The 20,642-nt window shown below is 40.2% G+C and overlaps 1 protein-coding gene across 5 annotated transcripts in view; it reads right to left on the reverse strand.

The window, feature by feature from the left end:
• Positions 1-20,642, reverse strand: part of LOC105468036 (INO80 complex subunit D) — a 95,174-nt gene that overhangs the window by 20,876 nt on the left and 53,656 nt on the right. For all 5 annotated transcript variants that reach the window (XM_011717958.3, XM_011717960.3, XM_071073278.1 and 2 more), the window contains exons 6-8: positions 13,863-14,087; positions 5,277-5,386; positions 3,009-3,142 (exon numbers count right to left, since the gene is read on the reverse strand). In XM_011717958.3, the coding sequence (XP_011716260.2) occupies positions 3,009-3,142; positions 5,277-5,386; positions 13,863-14,087 (469 nt within the window). The remainder of the gene's footprint in view (positions 1-3,008; positions 3,143-5,276; positions 5,387-13,862; positions 14,088-20,642) is intronic.

Below are 20,642 nucleotides of genomic sequence, written 5' to 3' on the forward strand. Positions count from 1 at the left end.
CTGCCACCGTCCACGTAAGATGTGACTTGCTCCTCCTTGCCTTCTGCCGTGATTGTGAGGCCTCCCCAGACATGTGGAACTGTTAGTCCAATTAAACTCCCCCCCTTTTTTTTTAATTGCCCAGTCTCAGGTATGTCTTTATCAGCAGCATGAAAACAGACTAATAGAGCAAATTAGTACCAGTAGAGTGGGGTGATGCTGAAAAGATACCCAAAAATGTGGAACCAACTTTGGAGCTGGGTAACAGGCAGAGATTGGAACAGTCTGGAGGGCTCAAAAGAAGACAGAAAAACATGGGAAAATTTGGAACTCACTGGAGACTTGTTGAATGGCATTGACAAAAAATGCTGATGATATGGACAATGAAATCCAGGCTGAGGTGGTCTCAGATGGAGATGAGGAACTTGGTGAGAACTGGAGCAAAGGTGACTCTTGTTATGTTTTAGCAAAGAGACTGGCAACATTTTGCCCCTGCCCTAAAGATTTATGGAACTTTGAACTTGAGAGAGATAATTTAGGGTATCTGGCGGAAGAAATTTTTAAGCAGCAAAGCATTCAACAGGTGACTTGGGTGATGTTAAAAGCATTCAGTTTTAAAAGGGAAACAGAGCATAAAAGTTTGGAAAATTTGCAGCCTGTCAATGCAATAGAAAAGAGAATCCTATTTTCTGAGGAGAAATCAGAAACCTGGAGGCCTAGGAGGAAAAGATGGTTTCATGGGCCAAACCTAGGGCTCCCTTGCTCTGTGCAGCCTAGGGACTTGGTACCCTGTGTTCCAATCGCTCCAGCCATGGCTAAAAGGGAGCAAAGCAGGGCTCGGGCTGTTGCTTCAGAGGGTGGAAGCCCCAAGCCTTAGCAGCTTCCACACGGTGTTGAGCCTGCGAGTGCACAGAAGTCAAGAACTGAGGTTTGGGAACTTCCACCTAGATTACAGAAGATGTACAGAAACAGGCTGGGCATGGTGGCTCATGCTTATAATCTCAGAACTTTAGGAGGCTGAGGCGAGCGGATCACCTGAGGTCAGGAGTTCCAGACCACCCTGGCCAATATGGTTAAACCCTGTCTCTGCTAAAACTACACACAAATTAGTCAAGTATGGTGGCACATGCCTGTAAGCCCAACTACTTGGGAGGCTGAGGAATGAGAACTGCTTAAACCTCGAAAGCAGAGGTTGCTGTGAGCCAAGATCAAACCACTGCACTGCAGCCTGGGTGACAGAGTGAGACTCTGTCTCCCCCGCCAAAAAAAAGATGTATACAAATGCCTGGATGCCCAGGCAGAAGTTTGCTGTAGGGGTGGGGCCCTCCAGGGGAACCTCTGCTAGGGTAGTGCAGAAGGAAAATGTGGGGTGGGAGCCCCCACACAGAGTCCCTCCTGGGACACCACCTACTGGAGCTGTGAGAAGAGGGCCACCATCCTTTCGACCCCAGAATGGTAGATCTACTGACAGCTTGCACCGTGCACCTGGAAAAGTTGCGGATACTCAATGCCAGCCCGTGAAAACAGTCAGGAAGGGGGCTATACCCTGCAAAGTCATAGGGGCGGAGCTGCCCAAGACTATGGGAACCTACATTTTGCATCAGCTTGACCTAGATGTGAGACATGAAGTCAAAGGAGATCGTTTTGGAGCTTTATGATATGACTCTCCACTGGATTTTTAGACTTGCATGGAGCCTGTAGCCGCTTTGCTTTGGCCAGTTTCTCCCATTTGGAACAGCTGTATCTACCCAATGGCTATACCCCCATTGTATCTAGGAAGTAACTAACTTGCTTTTGATTTTACAGGCTTATAGGCAGAAGAGACTTGCCTTGTCTCAGATGAGACCTTGGACTGTGGACTTTTGAATTAATGCTGAAATGAGTTGAGACTTTGGAGGACTGTTGGGAAGGCATGATTCGTATTGAAATGTGATATGGGATTTGGGAGGTGCCAGGGTGGAATGATATGGTTTGGCTCTGTGTCCCAACCCAAATCTCATCTTGTAGCTCCCATAATTCCCACGTGTTGTAGGAGGGACCTGGTGGGAGATGACTGAATTATGGGGCAGGTCTTTCCTGCGTTGTTCTTTAATAGTAATGGGTCTCATGAGACCTGATGACTTTACAAATGGGAGTTGCCCTGCACGAGCTCTCTTTTTGCCTGCCGCCGTCCATGTAAGATGTGACTTACTCCTCCTTGCCTTCCACCATGATTTTGAGGCCTCCCCAGCCATGCAGAACTGTGAGTCCAATTAAACCTTTCTTTTGTAAATTGTCCAGTCTCAGGTATGTCTTTATCAGAGGTGTGAAAACAGACTAATACACCAGTGAGTCACACACATTGAGACTGAGGTCCAAAAAGCCTGAATCCTTAGTCCCTAGTTATACACCAAGCTGGCGGCAAAGCCAGGATCACAGGTTCCAACTATTAAGTCCTGGTCTAATACCCATTCCCTCACCCTGAGAATCCCTGAAAATTGTAACATGCCTATAGAGGGCAGGAAGCATCTCACTTTCTAGTACATAAGATACCTAGGATATGTACATAAGATACCTAATACTGAAAGTATCTTGCAGTAACTGCTTGATGGATGAACACAATAAAAAGGAACTTCCTTTAAATGATTATATTTAATTTAGATATTCCTCGAATTCAAATCCGTCTCTCCTCCAAATTATTCTGAATTAATTAGGATTTATGATACTAGCATTAACTAAAGCAATTAATTACGTTCAACAGATTTCTAGAAAGACTGGGCCTTTGAAATTTTATGAACTATTCACAACATTTGTAGAACTGTATATAAGAAAGCAAAAACTTAGAGACATAGGAACAAAGAATATTTAGAAATTCTGCTCTGTATAAGAAACATATTTTAAGGGAATAAAATGTATCTTAAGGGAATAAAAATCCTGTCTCAAAACTTGTTTCAGTGATTTATATACATACACAGTTTGTGCTAAGTCACAAAATATTTCCTACAGTGGATAGCTACGAAAAGTTTGAAAGCCTCTGTTGCAGAACTTACCATTTTTTTGGCATGTTCTTCACACAGAGGTGTCTGATGTGTAATGTCAAAAACTGGCACAGAGCACTGCTGTCCATCTGCAAACTTGGCTGTGCAACTTGAGAAGAGCTGCTGAGAGTGGTTCAAGAGGATATCTGGGTTTTTTTTAAGTTAGGAATAAAACACACTGAAACTCTAATTTTTCAATTTCTATATAAAATTTGCTTGTTCCCTTACTTACGTTTAATAAGTACAAACTTTACTATCCATAATAAATATAAATATTACCCGTATCAGCACTAGCTCCACTACTGATATGGGAAAATAATAGTAGAATTTATCAGATGACAACTCTGAAGGGCTCTGTTTTGCTAATGGGATCCTGGCACCAGTCTCCTTAACGACCATTCTGAACCAAATTGTGTTATTTGGAAAAGCAGGGCCATTTCCTTCTTAACAGGTGAACTCCACTTAAAGTTCCACTCAAAGTTTTTGCTTTTCGTTTTGAGATGAAGTCTCGTTCTGTTACCCAGGCTGGAGTGCAATGGCACAATCTCGGCTCACTGCCACCTCCACCTCCTGGGTTCAAGCAAGCGATTCTCCTGTCTCAGCCTCCCGAGTAGCTGGGATTACAGGCATGTGTCACCACATCCGGATAATTTATCATATTTTTAGTAGAGACAGGATTTCACCATGTTGGTCAGGCTGGTCTCCAACTCCTGATCTCAAGTGATCCACCCGCCTCAGCCTCCCAAAGTGCTGGGATTACAGGTGTGAGCCACCACGCCCAGCCCAGACAAGGTATTTTTTAGAGATTATGATTATTCACCACAAGCTGCCTAGCAGGTAGCCCAAGGATCCTGGATCAGCTTAGCCATATATCATCTTTTCTATCTGAATGCAGTATTCTCTTACCCACAACCATATGAAGTCTACACATATTCACTAAGAGTATTATGTAAAATACAAAATTGAGATTATAGGCGTAAGCCACTGTGCCTGGCCAATGGTTTTCTTTTTTTAAACAGCTCTTAAAAGGAAAAGTTTCTGCCTATGATACTTACAAAGAATAAAAATTTAAAGACATAATTATTAAAAACTCATCTTTCCAAATTTGAATATTTTGCTTCACATTTCCAGCACCAAACTCAAACTCACAACTTATGAAAAATTACTTTTAAATCAAAACTTTACTATTGGCCAGGCATAGTGGCTCACACCTATACTCTCAGCACTGTGGGAGGCCAAGGTGGGCGGATTTATTGAGCCTCAGGAGTTCAGGATCAGCCTGGGGAACAAAAAAGTATGAAAATTAGTCGGGCATGGTGGTGCATGCCTGTAGTCCCAGGTACTCAGGAGGCTGTGATCACCTGAGCCCAGGGAGGTCAAGACTGCATGGAGCTGTGATTGTGTCATACACTCCATCCTGGGTGACAGAGTGAGACCCTGCCTCTAAACAAACAAACCTGAGCTTTACATCATCAATATTTTTAAGCACTCCCTGCTTTTAGCTACTACATTTCCTTAAGACTTACCTTATATCTATTAAGTACCTTTGTGTTTTTCCTTTATGTTTTTTAGGTATAACTATAAAGCCTTTATTACATAGAAAGAGCTGCTGAAAAAGCTGTTCCAAGAACAGAGGGCAAAAATTAAATAGATGGTAAAGATAACTAATTGCTGCTATTTTTAAATGCTACCTAATTTTAAATATTCAATAAAAGTCACAGCAATAAGATTTCATCACTAACCTAAAGCTTCTTAACATAGGTTTTCCTCAATTATACTTTAAAAGATCTTCTTTCCTAGTCAGTGATGTTTGTTACCTTTCATTCATTTCAAATCAGCACTGTACTCATTAAAAGGAGTAAACTAATCTTACAGGAAAAAGTACTATAAAAGTGTAAAACTGTGTAACTGTCTTAGAAGACTAAAAACAGATTTTAATAATGTGATTTGATTTTGTCCATCAATGAGTGTTATAGCTCCTTCTTAGAAGCTACCAAGAACCACCTGAGGGATCAGAATTCTATTAACAAAATATAATTAAGTGACAGACACTGGAGGAACCTGCTATTTGCTAACAATTTTGCTTATTTTTTGTGATTTTTGAATAAAACAGGAACAATTATTCAGAGGATGTCATGAAAATTATAAGTTACATAAAATTATTTTAAACATTAAATAGTTATGGTTTCAAAAGTAATTCACTTGATTTAAAAATGAAATATATAGCCCCAAATTAGGATGCACTTTTTCAATGCACATTCCATTTAGTTGAAAGGATACGTTGGAAACAATGTCTGGTGAATGGAAGGGCTTTGTTAGTGCACTGTTCACCCTTCACGGTTCCACTGCATGCTGCTGGTTCCACCTCCCTCAACTTGGTCCGGCTTATGCTAAGGAGAGAAAACCACAAAATTAATTTTTAAAAAATGCTTTAAGAATCCAGGGTAAATTTTTAACATGATGTCACAGCTCTGTAACACTCTCATTATAGTATTTATAACATCTACAGCCACTAAATAAAATGCAAATATGAGTTAAAGAAACACGGTATTACAATTACCAGTTGTGTTATTTCCCTAATCTTCTGACATTCAAAGTAAATAATTACATCACAATATGTTTCAAGTATGTCTGTTTTTTTTTTTTTTTAAAGTGATGTTTTATTTCCCTTTTCTTCACAAAGAGGCAGTAGAGAAAAGTGATGAAGAACATGAGAGAAGAATCAGAAAGACCTAGTTCTAAATCTCAGCTCTGCCTCTTACTAGCTGTGTGACTACGGGCATGTTGCTAGGCCTCATTTAAGCCTCAATTTTCTCATCTGTGAAGTAGAGACAATAAGGTACCTTGAGCTGGCAGGGTTGTTGGGAGCATAAAAAGATTAAGCACATCTAAACCACTTATATACAGTATATAGTATTACACAGTAAACAGTCAGTGGTTGTTAGTCATGACTATGATTATCACCACTATTAGGAATTGATTGCCTCATGCTGCTAAACCCATAAATCTGCAAAAAACTCTTCATCTCAAACATGGGGAAGAGGATACTGAGATGCAGAAATGGCTGAGTGGCTTTTATCCTCCAAGGTGAACTCACTTTAGATCCATTTTTTAAAATTTTCTATTATATGTGCAATCCTTGTTTCATTAAATTTTATCTCCACTTTGTACACTTAATGTTTAAATATTTCAACTTATTTAAAATCTTATGAATAAGCAATGTATTCACATGAATCCATAAAAAAAAATGAAAGAACGCTACGCAGTGAAGAAGCGACTTCTCGCCCTTGCCCCCTAATTTGCCAGCCCCCACTCCCTCTATAATATGTATTCATTTTATTAGTTTGCAGATCCTTCCAGTTTCTTTACACAAACATATAAAAACACAAATAAGTAACATTTAAATTCTCAGAAGTGGGCCAGGTGCAGTGGTTCACACCTGTAATCCCAGCACTTTGGGAGACAGAGGAGGGCTCCCAAAATCAAAAAGGATCACTTGAGCCCAGGAGTTTGAGACCAGTCTGGGCAACACAGGGAGACCCCCATCTCTATTAAAAAAAGAAAAGAAAAAAGACAATTCTTAGAAGTACAAAACCTATCCTATCTACGTGACTCTATAAAGCATCACAAACCATTAGGCCTTTACAAGTCTGAGTATGAAGAAAAAAATCTACTTAACGTACCAAGTTCAAGTCAGATATCACAAACAAAAAATCTTTTGAGCTGTTTGTTTCTAGTATCTTTCTCAGGGTTTCAAAGGAATGATTTACACTAATTAGGTTAAGGCCACACAGAATCTAAATTACATATGAATTCACACAAAATATAAATAATACTTCTACCATAGTTATTAATTTCATACAAACACTGTTTATATGTCCATGGTGCTGCCTTAAAACCTGCCTTAACTAAGATTTCTGCAAGATTTGTCAGGATTATAAGAGTAGGGAAGTGGATCATAGAACTAAACAGTTTATTCCTAATAGTTTATCATTTATTTAAAAAGTTTGCATTAAATTTAGCCCTATAAAAGAATATATAATTTCAAATAAATAAACCCTTACTATTCTGGCAGCTAAGCTCAAATTCTCTTGGTCTAGATTTAAACAGAAGGGTCTCTATATTAAAGGGATACTTCTCTTTTTTTATTTTGAGACAGAGTTTTGCTCTGTTGCCCAGGCTGGAGTGCAATGGTGTGATCTTGGCTGACTGCAACCCCCGCCTCCGGGGTTCAGGTGATTCCCCTGACTCAGCCTCCTGAGTAGCTGGGATTACAGGTGCCTGCCACCACGCCTGGTTAATTTTTTGTATTTTTAGTAGGGATGGGGTTTCACCAAGTTGGCCGGGCTGGTCTTTAACTCCTGACCTCAGGTGATCCACCCACCTCAGCCTCCCAAAATGCTGGGATTACAGGCATGAGCCACCCACCCTGCCTAAAGGGATAATTTTCATTAAACACTCTAATAAACTGCTCGGCTATCTTCAAAGACTAGTGTACAATACATTCCCTTATTTTCTTTATTCTAAACTTGCAAAATAACTATTGATTTCATTTTTTTAAATTGCCTTATGTTTCAATAACCCCATGGACAAATAAAGGTAAAAATGGCCAGACACGGTGGCTCACATCAGTAAATCCCAGAACTTTGGGAGGCTGAGGTGGGTGGATCACGAGGTCAGAAGTTCAAGATCAGCCTGGCCAACATAGTGAAACCCCGTATCTACTAAAAATATAAAAAATTTAGCCGGGCGTGGTGGCGGGCACCTGTAATCCCAGCTACTTGGGAGGCTGAGGCAGAAGAATCACTTGAACCCGGGAGGTGGAGGTTGCAGTGAGCCGAGATCGCACCATTGCACTCCGGCCTGGGTGACAGAGCAGAACTCCACCTCAGAAAAAAAAAAAAAAAAATGTAAAAATGCTTGATGTAATGTTAGATATATTTTATTATCCAAATAAGCCCAAGAAAACAAAGGGAATTACCAAAACTTTTTCATGTTTTTCACATTTAAAAAATCTACTACAGGATTCCCCTTGACGTGCTCTATTGCATCCCCCATAAATGATGTTTTCATACAAACAACATTAGTCACTGTATGATTGTGAGCTGCAAGATACTTAATTTCGGTTCACATACTTGAAGCTATTTCAATGGCTTATTCCACTTACTCATCAATAAATACGACAAAGTTATTTGATAGGAAAAACTAACATTATTTAGCTTGTATACAAACTATATCTTATTTTATTGAGAAGGAGTCTCCCTCTGTCACCCAGGCTGGAATGCAATGGTGCAATCTCAGCTCACTGCAAGTTCTGCCTTCCAGGTTCAAGCAATTCTCCCACAGCAGCCTCCTGAGTAGCTGGGACTACAGGTGCATGCCACCACGCCCAGCCACCATGCCTGGCCAACAAACTGTATTTTAAAGGATCCAGGCCGGGCGCGGTGGCTCATGTCTGTAATCTCAGCACTTTGGGAGGCCAAGGCAGGCAGACTACCTTAGGTCAGTTGTTCGAGACCAGCTTGGCCAACATGGTGAAACCCTGTCTCTACTAAAAATACAGAACAATTAGCCAGATGTGGTTGAAGGGTGCCTGTAATCCCAGCTACTCGGGAGGCTGAGGCAGGAGAATCACTTGAGCTCGGGAGGCGAAGATTGCAGGGAGCTGAGACAGCGCCATTGCACTCCAGCCTGGGCAACAAGAGTAAAACTCCATCTCAAAAAACTGAAAAATTAATAAACGGTCCACATTAGAAGGCAGCCATTAAACTTTTAATTTCTAAAATATGTAATGCCAACATTTTATATATCTTTTTTTTGAAACTGGGACTTTGATACCAAAAATATCAAATAGAGGGCAGCATGCAACTAAAAGTTGACTTTCGTGACCCTAGAATATAATGTAATATAAAAAGCTGCCGGCCAGGCACAGTGGCTCATGCCTGTAATCCTACCACTTTGGGAGGCCTGTGGAGGGCAGATCAGGTCAGGAGTTCATGACCAGCCTAGCCAACATAGTGAAACCCTGTCTCTACTAAAAATACAAAAAATTAGCCAGGCATAGTGGCGTGTGCCTGTAGTCCCAGCTACTCAGGAGGCTGAGGGAGAAGAATCGCTTGAACCCAGGAGGCGGAGGTTGTGGTGGGCTAAGATTGTGTCACTGCACTACAGCCTGGGCAACAGAGTGAGACTCATCTTAAAAAAAAAAAAAAAAAAAGCTGCCAATCACCAAAGAATGATTATGATACATTGTTACATGATTATTAGCCATACATTGGCCCATAAACTTTTCACTAATCATGGGTAACACAACCAAATATCATTCAATCAATCTGAAAACTGTAACAGGGTCCATCTTGGTGCTTGTTTGTTGTGGCAGTTATCATTCATGTTTTTTAAATATCGCTGACGTCACTTTGGAAGATGTTCTGAAAATAACCAGCTAAGAATCGTAGATATATACAGTTTTCCATACAAATGCCAAATTTTTCCAAACTCATTGTATAGTCTTTTACATCTCTGACAAGATCATAATAATATATTAGACTCAGCGTACATATTTACATACAAATTGGTTCATGCTGGACAATTCTACTAAAAGTATACACCTGAAAGCATTATATCATATAAATGTTAGATATCATTATTTTATAACCTGTGTCAAACTGAGTAAATTCCTTCAACAAATAGAGAACAGACCTTCATTTATTCAATTATATTCACTCATTCATCAATACTGGAGATTTAGGAACAAACTTGTTCCTGCTCTCATTGAAATTACTGTCTAGCATGAGAGACAGACATTAATATAGGTATAAAATTCTACAATTAAACAGAATACAGAGCACAGTAGGCATACATAGTAGAGGGAACCTATCATAGTCCAGGGAATCAGGGAATGTATCTCTAAGAAGATAAGTCTCTGAGTAAGCTGAGACCTGAAGGATGTTCTAGAACAGATACTAGATCCAGAGGACTGAGAGGTCTAGGAGTCAGGCAAGATGATTTGGGTGTAAGGGAAGAGTAGGCTACAGCCATTACATATGGTATGTTAGATACTTCAAACAACTGCAACCTGTTCCACTTTTGGAAAACTCTTAAGGGCACAGTGCATCCATGTGAGATATGCAACTGAAAATTAAGTCACTTTATTACAACAAATGAAAAGCAAAATACACAACACTAAAAATATCAAAAAAAGGCATATAAGTAATATGACCAACAGCTACAAAATAAAGGTTATATTTTAACACTTTGTTTTATTTATTTATCTTTTTCTTGTTGTTTGAGACGGAGTCTTGCTCTGTCACCTAGGCTGGAATATGGTGTTCACAATCTCGGCTCACTGCACCTCTGCCTCCTGGGTTCAAGCGATTCTCCTGCCTCAGCCTCCTGAGTAGCTGGGACTACAGGCGCCTACCACCATGCCCAGCTAATTTTTGTGTTTTTAGTGGAGACAAGGTTTCACTATATTGGCCAGGCTGGTCTCAAATGCCCGACCTTGTGACCTGCCCACCTCACCCTCCTAAAGTGCTGGGATTACAGGCGTGAGCCATAGCACCCGGCCAATACTTCGTTTTAAAACCTTCTTATTTCCTCAACTGCCTTATGATCGTTACATAAAAATGAGACCATACAAACTAAGAATTTTTTTGTTTTATCAATAATCCCACCATCTAGAATATTTTGGTACATAAATTCCTAAATTTTTTCTCTCTATATATACTAAAAGTTGTCATATGAAAATATAGTAACTGGCCAAGCACGGTAGCTCACACCTGTAATCCCAGCACTTTGGGAGACCAAGGCAGGTGGATCACCTGAGGTCAGGAATTCCAGATCAGCCTGGACAACATGGCGAAACTCCATTTCCACTAAAAACACAAAAATTAGCTGGGCGTGGTAGTGAGCGCCTGTAATCCCAGCTACTCAGGAGGCTGAGGCAGAAGAATCACTTGAACCTGGGAGGCAGGGGCAGCTGAGATCGCACCATTGCACCACAGCCTAGACAAGAAGAACGAAACTCCGTCTCAAAAAAAAAAAAAAAGAAAGAAAATGTAATAACTAAAAAGTGTGAAATAGGCTGGTCCATGTGCAGTGGTGTTTACAAGTAATTTATCACAACCAGTTACAGATTTCTTTCTTCCTTCTCCACTCCCACTGCTTCACTTGACTAGCCTTAAAAGAAAAAACATTTTTTAAAATGTGTGAAATAATAAAAAATAGCTGGGTGCAGTGGCTCACACCTGTAATCCCAGCACTTTGGGAGGCCAAGGAGGGCGGATCACAAGGTCAGGAGATTGAGACCATCCTGGTTAACACGGTGAAACTCTGTTTCTACTAAAAACACAAAAAATCAGCGGGGGGTAGTGGTGGACACCTATAGTGCCAGTCACTCGGGAGGCTGAGGCAGGAGAATGGCACGAACCCAGGAGGCGGAGCTTGCAGTGAGCTGAGATCCCACCACTGCACTCCAGCCTGGGCAACAGTGAGACTCTGTCTCAAAAAAAAAAAAAAAAAAAGAAATAATAAATAATAAACTCAATAAAGAAGCTGGCCTTCTATCAGGAGGTTGAGGCTGTAGTGACCCATGATCACGCCACTGCATTCTAGCCTGGGCGACAGACGGAGACCTTGTCTGAACAACAACGAAAAGAATCAGAATTGAACTTTACTTCCTTAAAGTAAGACAATATTTTGAATTTTTTTTTTTTTTTTGGAAAGCAGTCCCACTCTATAGCCCAGGCTGGAGCACAGTGGCATGATCTCTGCCCGCTGCAACCTCCTCCTCCCGGGCTAAAGCCACCCTCCCACCTCACCATCCCTAGTAGCTGGGACTACAGGCACATGCCACCACACCTGGCTAATTTTTGTATTTTTTAGTAGAGATGGGGTCTCACCACGTTGTCCAGACTAATCTCAAATTCCTGACCTCGAGTGATCTACCCACCTCAGCCTACCAAACTGCTGGGATTACAGGTGTGAGCCACTGCGCCCAGCCATGTTTTGAAATTTTAAAATTCAATTTAGTGTTTTAAATGTGTATTTCAGTTAAAAGTAATAACCAGGAGGGGCAGTGGCTCATGCCTGTGATCCCAGCACTTTGGGAGGCCAAGGTAGGCAGATCGCCTGAGGTCAGGAGTTCAAGACCAGCCCGGCCAACATGGTGAAAGCCCATCTCTACTAAAAATACAAAATTGGCTTGGCATGATGGCAGGCACCTGTAATCCCAGCTACTTGGGAGGCTGAGGCAGGAGAATCGCTTGAACCAGGGAGGTGGAGGTTGCCATGAGCCAAGATTGTGCCACTGCACTCCAGCCTGGGTTACACAGAAAGGCTCCATCTCAAAAAAATTGGAAAAAAAAAAAAAAAGAAAAATAACCATAATTAAAATATATATAAAAAACAAAATTCTGTTATATAAATATGTATTTATATATACACAACAGATACTACATATATTTATTTATATAGGAGATATTTTATGTTTATATATGTATAACAGAATTCTGTAATCAGTTTAGAAAATATAACTTTGGATTTTTGAAACATTTTATATAAACATTTAATATAAACTAAGGTATTACTGTACTAAGGTTTTCACCATTACCACCAAAACGGTAATATGCCAAAATTTCTAAAATATCAGATAACTCTACATTTCCGATATACAGATTTTCATGAATGGAATATTATATAAACATGATGAATCATGTTTTCAAAAGAATCTTGAAGAACACAGGGAAATGGCTACAGTATACTTTTGAGGGAAAACTAGAAAACTCAAACTATTGTCAAGAGAATTAATGTAATTAATTAATAATTAAGACTTAATGTCATAAGAAAGTGGTCATAATTCAGTGATAAACGAACAAAAGCATTTATGGAAATAAACGAAAATAATGTAGAGAACATGATCTCAATTTTGCTTTTTAATATAAACACATGGCTCAGTGGAAAATTTATACACACACACACACACACAAAGACTAGAAGGAAACAGAATCAAAATGTTAACAGTGCTCATTCTGTCTTGTGAATGACAACATGAAGATTTTTCCCTTCTTATTTGTGTATTTTAAAAATTTTCCACAATAAACAAGTATCTGCATTATAAACAGAAGGAATTTTTTCTTAAAAAAAAAATCAATGTAATAAAATACTTACACAAATAATCTGTGAGGTAATGTAAATATTAACAGAAAACAGACTGAAAAGGCCAGCTACAGTGGCTAACACCTCTAATCCCATTCTAATCCCAACACTTGAGACCAGCCTGGGCAATATAGGGAGACTCTCATCTCTACCAAAAAATATTTTAATCAGCTGGGTACGCTTTCACGTGCCTATAGTCCCAGCTACTCAGGAGGCTGAGGTGGGAGGATCATTTGAGCTCAGCAGTGAGTTATGATCGCACCACTGCACTCCACCCTGGGCAACAGAGCAAGACCCTGTCTCTAAAAACAAAAAACGAAAACCAACACTGAAAAGAAACTCAAATAACACAAGTAAATAAACATAAAATACTACTTTTGTAGTTAAAAATCTATAAATGTTACTTTTAAATAACATGAAATTTCTAAGCATTGTATTTTTTTTTTAAGCCAGGTAACATTCTCAAATCTTTAATGAATAAATTCTAATCAAACTTCAGCAAACTTTTAGCAATGCTTTAATTTTACTGTTAGCTCATGGCAGTATTATTTTGACACCTGCAGCACTTTAACAAAGCAAGAAAACCAAAACACGATGCTTAAATGTTTGCGACTTAGTGGCCATCTCCCATTGTGCCTCAACCATCCTCTCACAAAATAAAGAAAGCAAACTGAGATGAGTCCCTTAAGAATAGGTTGCTGTGGCTCTAACCTGGTTCGACTGCATGCAGCTCTCCGCAGTTCTTGTATTAACTGACCAGTGCATTCTGGTTCTTTACTGGCCGCCTGCAGCAAAGCTTTCCTAAATGTATGCCGGCATTTCTTTTGACGAGATTCTGCCCGCTCCAGGCGGCACAGGTGCTTATATTTCTGCTGAAAGTAAGTGCAAAGTTGGGTCACCCTGGAGCTCCTACTCTCCGCATCATCATCATCTGACCTGGAAAGTGCAGGGAGAGAAATGAAAAACTGGTTACACATTAGGCTCGTTTTAGACAGGGGAAAAGAGAATTAGGAACTGTGGCCGAATGCACAGGTTTAAAACTTTTGTGGCATGTGAGCACATACTTCACACAATTAAAGTAAGAGAATTCCAATAGAGCTGAAATAAGTACAGTATTTCAACAATAAGGACAGAGTTAATCCAGTGCTTTCAGAAACAGCCTTCTTAGCGTGGCATCGGTAGACGCTTAATATGCCAGTGTCTTCTAAATTTTAAGTGATTAGAGACTCTAGAGGAAAAAATTCATTTCTTTACCTTTACTTACTAAAATGTCTGAGTAAATGACATGACAGTTATGAGGAAACAAACAGCATAATTTCATAAAAGACAGGTCATACCAGAAATAGGGCAGCGAATTCTAACAGCTTATTATCTAAGAGCTGCCCTTTTAAACATTCTGGTTTTTAACTACCTTTTTCTTGCTAACCACCTAAAGAAATTTGGTTGTAGGGATAGCATCGATTCTACCACTTTTTTTTTTTTTTTGCGGGGTGGAGATAGTCTCGCTGGAGTGCAGTTCATGTGATCTCGGCTCACTGCAAGCTCCACCTCCCGCCACCACGCCAGCTAATTTTTTTGTATTTTTAGTAGAGACGGCATTTCACCATGTTAGCCAGGATGGTCTCGATCTCCTGACCTCGTGATCCGCCTGTCTCGGCCTCCCAAAGTGCTGGGATTACTGGCGTGAGCCATCGCGCCCAGCTTTCTACCATGTATTTTTTTTTAACTATGGAAGTATCCTAGACAGCATTTAATAAGTCAGGGATTACATACAGGATTTTCCATCACATGCTAATAATGTGATTAACTGGTGTCCTGGCTAAATGCTAGGTGGAAGTGATGCTGAAGGAACATCTAAGCTCAACGAGAAAGAGTGCTGAGGTTAGTTAGCAATGTCTACCACCAGCAAGGTTTAAAAGGCCACTTTTTTTATGGAACAAATGTGATCTTACTTTTTACCGTTAGGGATAATGCACTCTGGACTTGAAAACTGACCTGTTATTTTAGCTTCTTTCTCTTCTATCATAAGTAAATACCACACATGTGACACCATGGACCATATATTATCTTACCAATCTTCTGCTATTCATTGCTTGGTTTCTCTTAAGTGATATTATTATTTTTTCCTTCAGCATAGCCTATAACAGCCTACTTTATAAATTTCTACTTAGTATCTCTCCTAAGAAGCACATTCTCATCAGTATAGTTTTTACTACAGATCTACAAATGGAAGGATTTTACTTCAATCTTTTCATTTACTCAACATTCAACATTTACTGTTTATCTATTATGCTCAGCACTACAGAAGAGAGACCAACATTTCAAAGAGTTTGCAATGCAATTTAGACAAGATAAACACTACCAAAAGTTAAAACAATTCAAAAAAGAATAAAATCAGTAACAAAAACAGTGGGGCAGACAGGCCAATGATTCAAACATCTGACCACAAATCAGAAAAATCTGTGAGCACTTAAAAGTTTCAGACTCCTAGGAGCTACCCGAAATCTACTGAGACAGAAATCTCCATGGTATAGGGCCCAGGATTCATTTTGAATTCTTCCCTGACCTCTGACAGAAGGTCTACACTTGCGAGTTCTCGTAGAGCTAGCAAGTGTGATAAATATCTTTCACACAAGACAGAAAACAGTAAAGTATCACAACAGAGGTCAGGGTAAGGTGTTACTGAAGTTCACTGGAAAGAAAGCTGGAAGGCCTGGATACAGTGGCTCATGCCTGTAATCCCAGCACTTTGGGAGACCAAGGTGGGCAGATCACTTGAGGTCAAGAGTTCTACTAACATGGCAAAACCCTGTCTCTACTAAAAATATAAAAAGTACCCAGGTGTAGTGGTGTATTCCTATAATCCCAGCTACTCAGGAGGCTGAGGCAGGAGAACCATTTGAACCTGAGAGGTGGAGGTTGCAGGAAACTGAGACAGCAACAGTGCACTCCATCCTGGGTGACAGAGCAAGATTTTGCCTCAACAAAATAAATAAATAAATAAATAAATAACTCTGCTGGAAGAAAAGAAAGGCTTTGCAGAGGAGGTGACAGCAGAAATGAACCCTGAAGAAAGAGGACCTCACACAAATAGAAAACCTAAGCCAAGATACAGAGATAGGATGGTGAAGAGCAAGAATGTAAGTAGCTTGGTGTGGCTAAGGTAAGGGGTCTATAAGGGAATAATGATAGGTAAGGTTAGCTTTCTAAACTTAAATATCAAATTAAAGAGTTTAACCTTTATTCCATAGGCAAAGCAGGAGACTTGTAATTTTTTAAATTTTGCACTCCTAACTGCTAAGCTTTGTAATTGTTAAGAAAACACAATAACAGAGGTGTGCCATGACAATGATCACAGTCAGCAGCAGATATAAAATCAATGGAAGAAGAGAGAGAAGAGTAAAACTCCGGGAAAGAGATAACAAGGATCCATGTTAGGATGGAAGGAGGAGGACTGGAGAGCGTGAGGCAATCTGCATGCATAAAGACATGTATAAAGACAAGCTTTGTCAGCTGGCAAGGACCAGGGAAGGGACAATAAGCAGGCAGCAGTTTCCACCAGCAAAGACTGGGAAGAAGAACAGTAACATAATGTATAAAACAAGGAACTAAAAATACAAAAAAATTAGCTTGTCATGGTGGTGCATGCCTGTGTCCCAGCTACTTGGGAGGCTGAGGCAGGAGAATCACTTGAACCCTGGAGGCAGAGGTTGCAGTGAGCCAAGATCACAAGCCACTGCCCTCCAGCCTGGGCGACAGAACAAGACTCCATCTCAAAAACAAAACAAAACAAACAAACAAACAAAACATATAACAGCCATTATCATAATTGAACTAACTCACTTTGGTGACTCAGTATGAAGGATTAGAAAGTCAATGACTCAATGGCTCAGAATCTGCATAACTAGGAAAATAGAAGTCTCATTCATACAAAAAAGGAAAGGCAGGTCTTGAAGGGAAGGCAAAGCTTGGGTCGATAATCAGTTGCCAAAATTGTTACTTTAAAAAGATGCACCTGCGCCCCTGCCACTGCTATCACCACCTCAGTGTCACCTGGCTCCAGTCCCGCTCTTAGGACAGCACTGCCACAGCTGCATGGCCCTGCCTGCCTCCTGTGCTGCGCAGCCACTGCGTGTGCCCCAGATGGCGCTTTACCCCCAGGACTGGCTTAAAATAGCGAAGTGATCATCATCATGGCTGATGAGAGGCAGGACTGGATTGCAGCTCTGACAGAGCAGAGTGCAGAGGCTTGCATAGTGAATTTTAGCTCCAGAACAACTGCAAGAACAAACCAGGAATCCCAAGAGGACCCACAGACCCTCTGAAGGAAGTGGACTGCTCCTACAGGACCTGGAGACATTCCAAACACTGTGAGTGCCCAAACTGCAGAAGTAGGAAAGGGAGATCCTCTGCTCCGAACACACACCCGCGCTGGGGAAACTGAAGGTCTGGTTTACAGGAGAAGTTTCCGACCTTACCTGGACTTGAGTCAATTTAGAGAGCTGAGCAAAATACAGGGGTAGAGGAAGCAGCGGGAAAGGTTCCGGGAGCTCACTGGTTCCCCAAGCAGGTCATTCCTGCCTGGCATCACAGAGATCTTTTGGGAGGGCAGCCAGAGGCATGGGGAAAATGCCACAGGGAGAAGGAAATCTCCAGCTGAACTTTGTAACAATCTGAACTGGGTGAGAAGCCTCCTGGCCAGAATGTGGGGGAGGCCACAAATCCTGTGTGCAGACTCCACAGGTGGGGAAAGAACCAAAGCCCTTTTCTTTCCCAGCTGGGAGGCAGGTAGCCTGGGGCAAGTTCTCCAGCCCTGCTCACCCACTGCCTGGAAACAGACTGGGCTATTAGGTGGGGCATGGTGGGAGTGAGGCTGGCCCTTCAGATTGTGTGGGAGCTGGGTGAGGTCTATGACTGCTGGCTTTCCCCCACTTCCCTGACAACCTACGTGATTCAGCAGAGGCAGCCATAATCCTCCTAAATACACAACTCCATTGACCTGGGAACCTTTGCCTAGACACATTGTCACCAGGTTATCCAAAGTTAAGACGAAGGAAAGAATCTTAAGAGCTGTGAGACAGAAGCACCAGGTAACCTATAAAGGAAAACCTATGAGATTAACAGCAGATTTCTCAAGAGAAACCCCACAAACTAGAAGGGATTGGGCCCTATCTTCAGCCTCCTTAAACAAAACAATTGTCAGCCAAGAATTTTGTATCCAGCAAAACTAAGCATCACATATGAAGGAAAGATACAGTCGTTTTTAGATAAACAAATGCTGAGAGAATTCACCATTACCAAACCACCACTACAAGAACTGCTAAAAGGAGCTCTAAATCTTGAAACAAATACTGGAAACACATCAAAACAGAATCTCTTTAAAGCACAAATCATATAGGACCTATAAAACAAAAATACACGTTAGAAAGTGAAACAAAAAACAAAAAACCAAAGCACACAGGCAACAAAGAGCACAATGAAAGCAATGGTACCTCATATTTCAATACTAACATTGAATGTAAATAGCCTAAATGCTCCACTTAAAAGATACAGAACCACAGAATGGATAAGAACCCACCAACCAACTATCTGCTGCCTTCAGGAGACTCACCTAACATATAAAGACTCACATAAACTTAAAGGCACAGAAAGGCATTTCATGCAAATGAACACCAAAAGCAAGCAGGGGTAGCTATTCTTATATCAGACAAAACAAACTTTAAAGCAACAGCAGTTAAAAGAGACAAAGAGGGATATTATATAATAGTAAAAGGCCTTGTCCAACAACTGCAGAATACACACGTTCTATTCAACAGCACACGGAACTTTCTCCAAGATAGAACCAAATGCTAGGCCACAAAACGAGCCTCAGTAAATTTAAGAAAATTGAAATTATATCAAGCACTCTCTCAGACCACAGTGGAATAAAACTGGGAATCAACTCCAAAGCGAACCTTCAAAACCACGCAAATACGTGGAAATTAAATAACCTGCTCCTGAAAGAGCACTGGGACAAAACCAAAATCAAGATGGAAATTTAAAAATTCTTCAAATTGAACAACAATAATGACACAACCTATCAAAACCTCTTGGATACAGCAAAGGCAGTGCTAAGAGGAAAGTTCATAGCCCTAAACGCCTACATCAAAAAGACTGGAAGAGCACAAACTGACATTCTAAGGTCACACATCAAGGAAGCAGAGAAACAAGAACAAACTAAACCCAAACCCAGCAGAAGAAAGGAAATAACCAATATCAGAGCAGAACTAAACGAAACTGAAACAAACAAAATACAAAAGATAAATGAAACAAAAAGCTGGTTCTTTGAAAAGATAAGTAAAATTGATAGGCCATTAGCAAGATTAACCAAGAAATGAAGAGAGAAAATCCAAATAACCTCAATAAGGAACAAAACAGGAGATGTTACAACTGATACCACTGAAATACAAAAGATCATTCAAGGCTACTATGAACACCTTTATGTACATAAACTAGAAAACCTAGAAGAGATAGATAAATGATAAATTCCTGGAAAAATACAACACTCCTAGCTTAAATCAAGAAGAATTAGATACCCTGAGCAGACCAATAACAAGCAGCAAGATTAAAATGGTAATTTAAAAATTACCAACAAAAACCATTCCAGGACCAGAATTATTCACAGCAGAATTCTACCAGACATTCAAAGAAGAATTAGTACCAATCCTTTTGACACTATTCCACAAGATAGAGAAAGAAGGAACCCTCCCTAATTCATTCTATGAAGCCAGCATCACCCTAATACCAAAACCAGGACATAACCAAAAAAGAAAACCACAGACCGATACCCCTGATGAACACAGATGCTAAAACCCTTAACAAAATATTAGCTAACCGAATCCAACAACTTATCAAAAAGATAATTCACCATGTCAAGTGAGTTTCATACCAGGGATGCAGAGATGGTTTAACATAAGCAAGTCAAGAAATGTGATATACCACATAAACAGAATTAAAAACAAAAATCACCTGATCATCTCAATATATGGAGAAAAAGCATCTGAAAAAATCCAGCACCCCTTTATGATTAAAACTTTCAGCAAAATTGGCATACAAGAGACATACCTCAATATAATAAAAGCCATCTATAACCCACAGCCAACAAAATACTGAATGGGGAAAAGTTTAAAGCATTCCCTCTGAGAACTGTAACAAGACAAGGATGCCCACTCTCACTACTCCTCTTCAACATAGTACTGGAAGTCCTAGCTGGAGCAATTAGATAAGAGAAAGAAATAAAGGGCATCCAAATCAGTAAAGAGGAAGTCAAACTGTCACTGTTTGCCGACGATCTGATCGTTTACCCTTGAAATCCATTAAGACTACAGAAAGCTCCTAGAACTGATAGAAGAATTCAGCAAAGTGTCTGGATACAAGATTAACATATGTAATCAGTAGCTCTTCTATATAGCAACAGCGACCAAGCAGAGAATCAAATCAAGAACTCAATCC

This window comes from Macaca nemestrina, chromosome 11, assembly GCF_043159975.1.
Source record: "Macaca nemestrina isolate mMacNem1 chromosome 11, mMacNem.hap1, whole genome shotgun sequence".
NCBI classification, from domain to species: domain Eukaryota; kingdom Metazoa; phylum Chordata; class Mammalia; order Primates; family Cercopithecidae; genus Macaca; species Macaca nemestrina.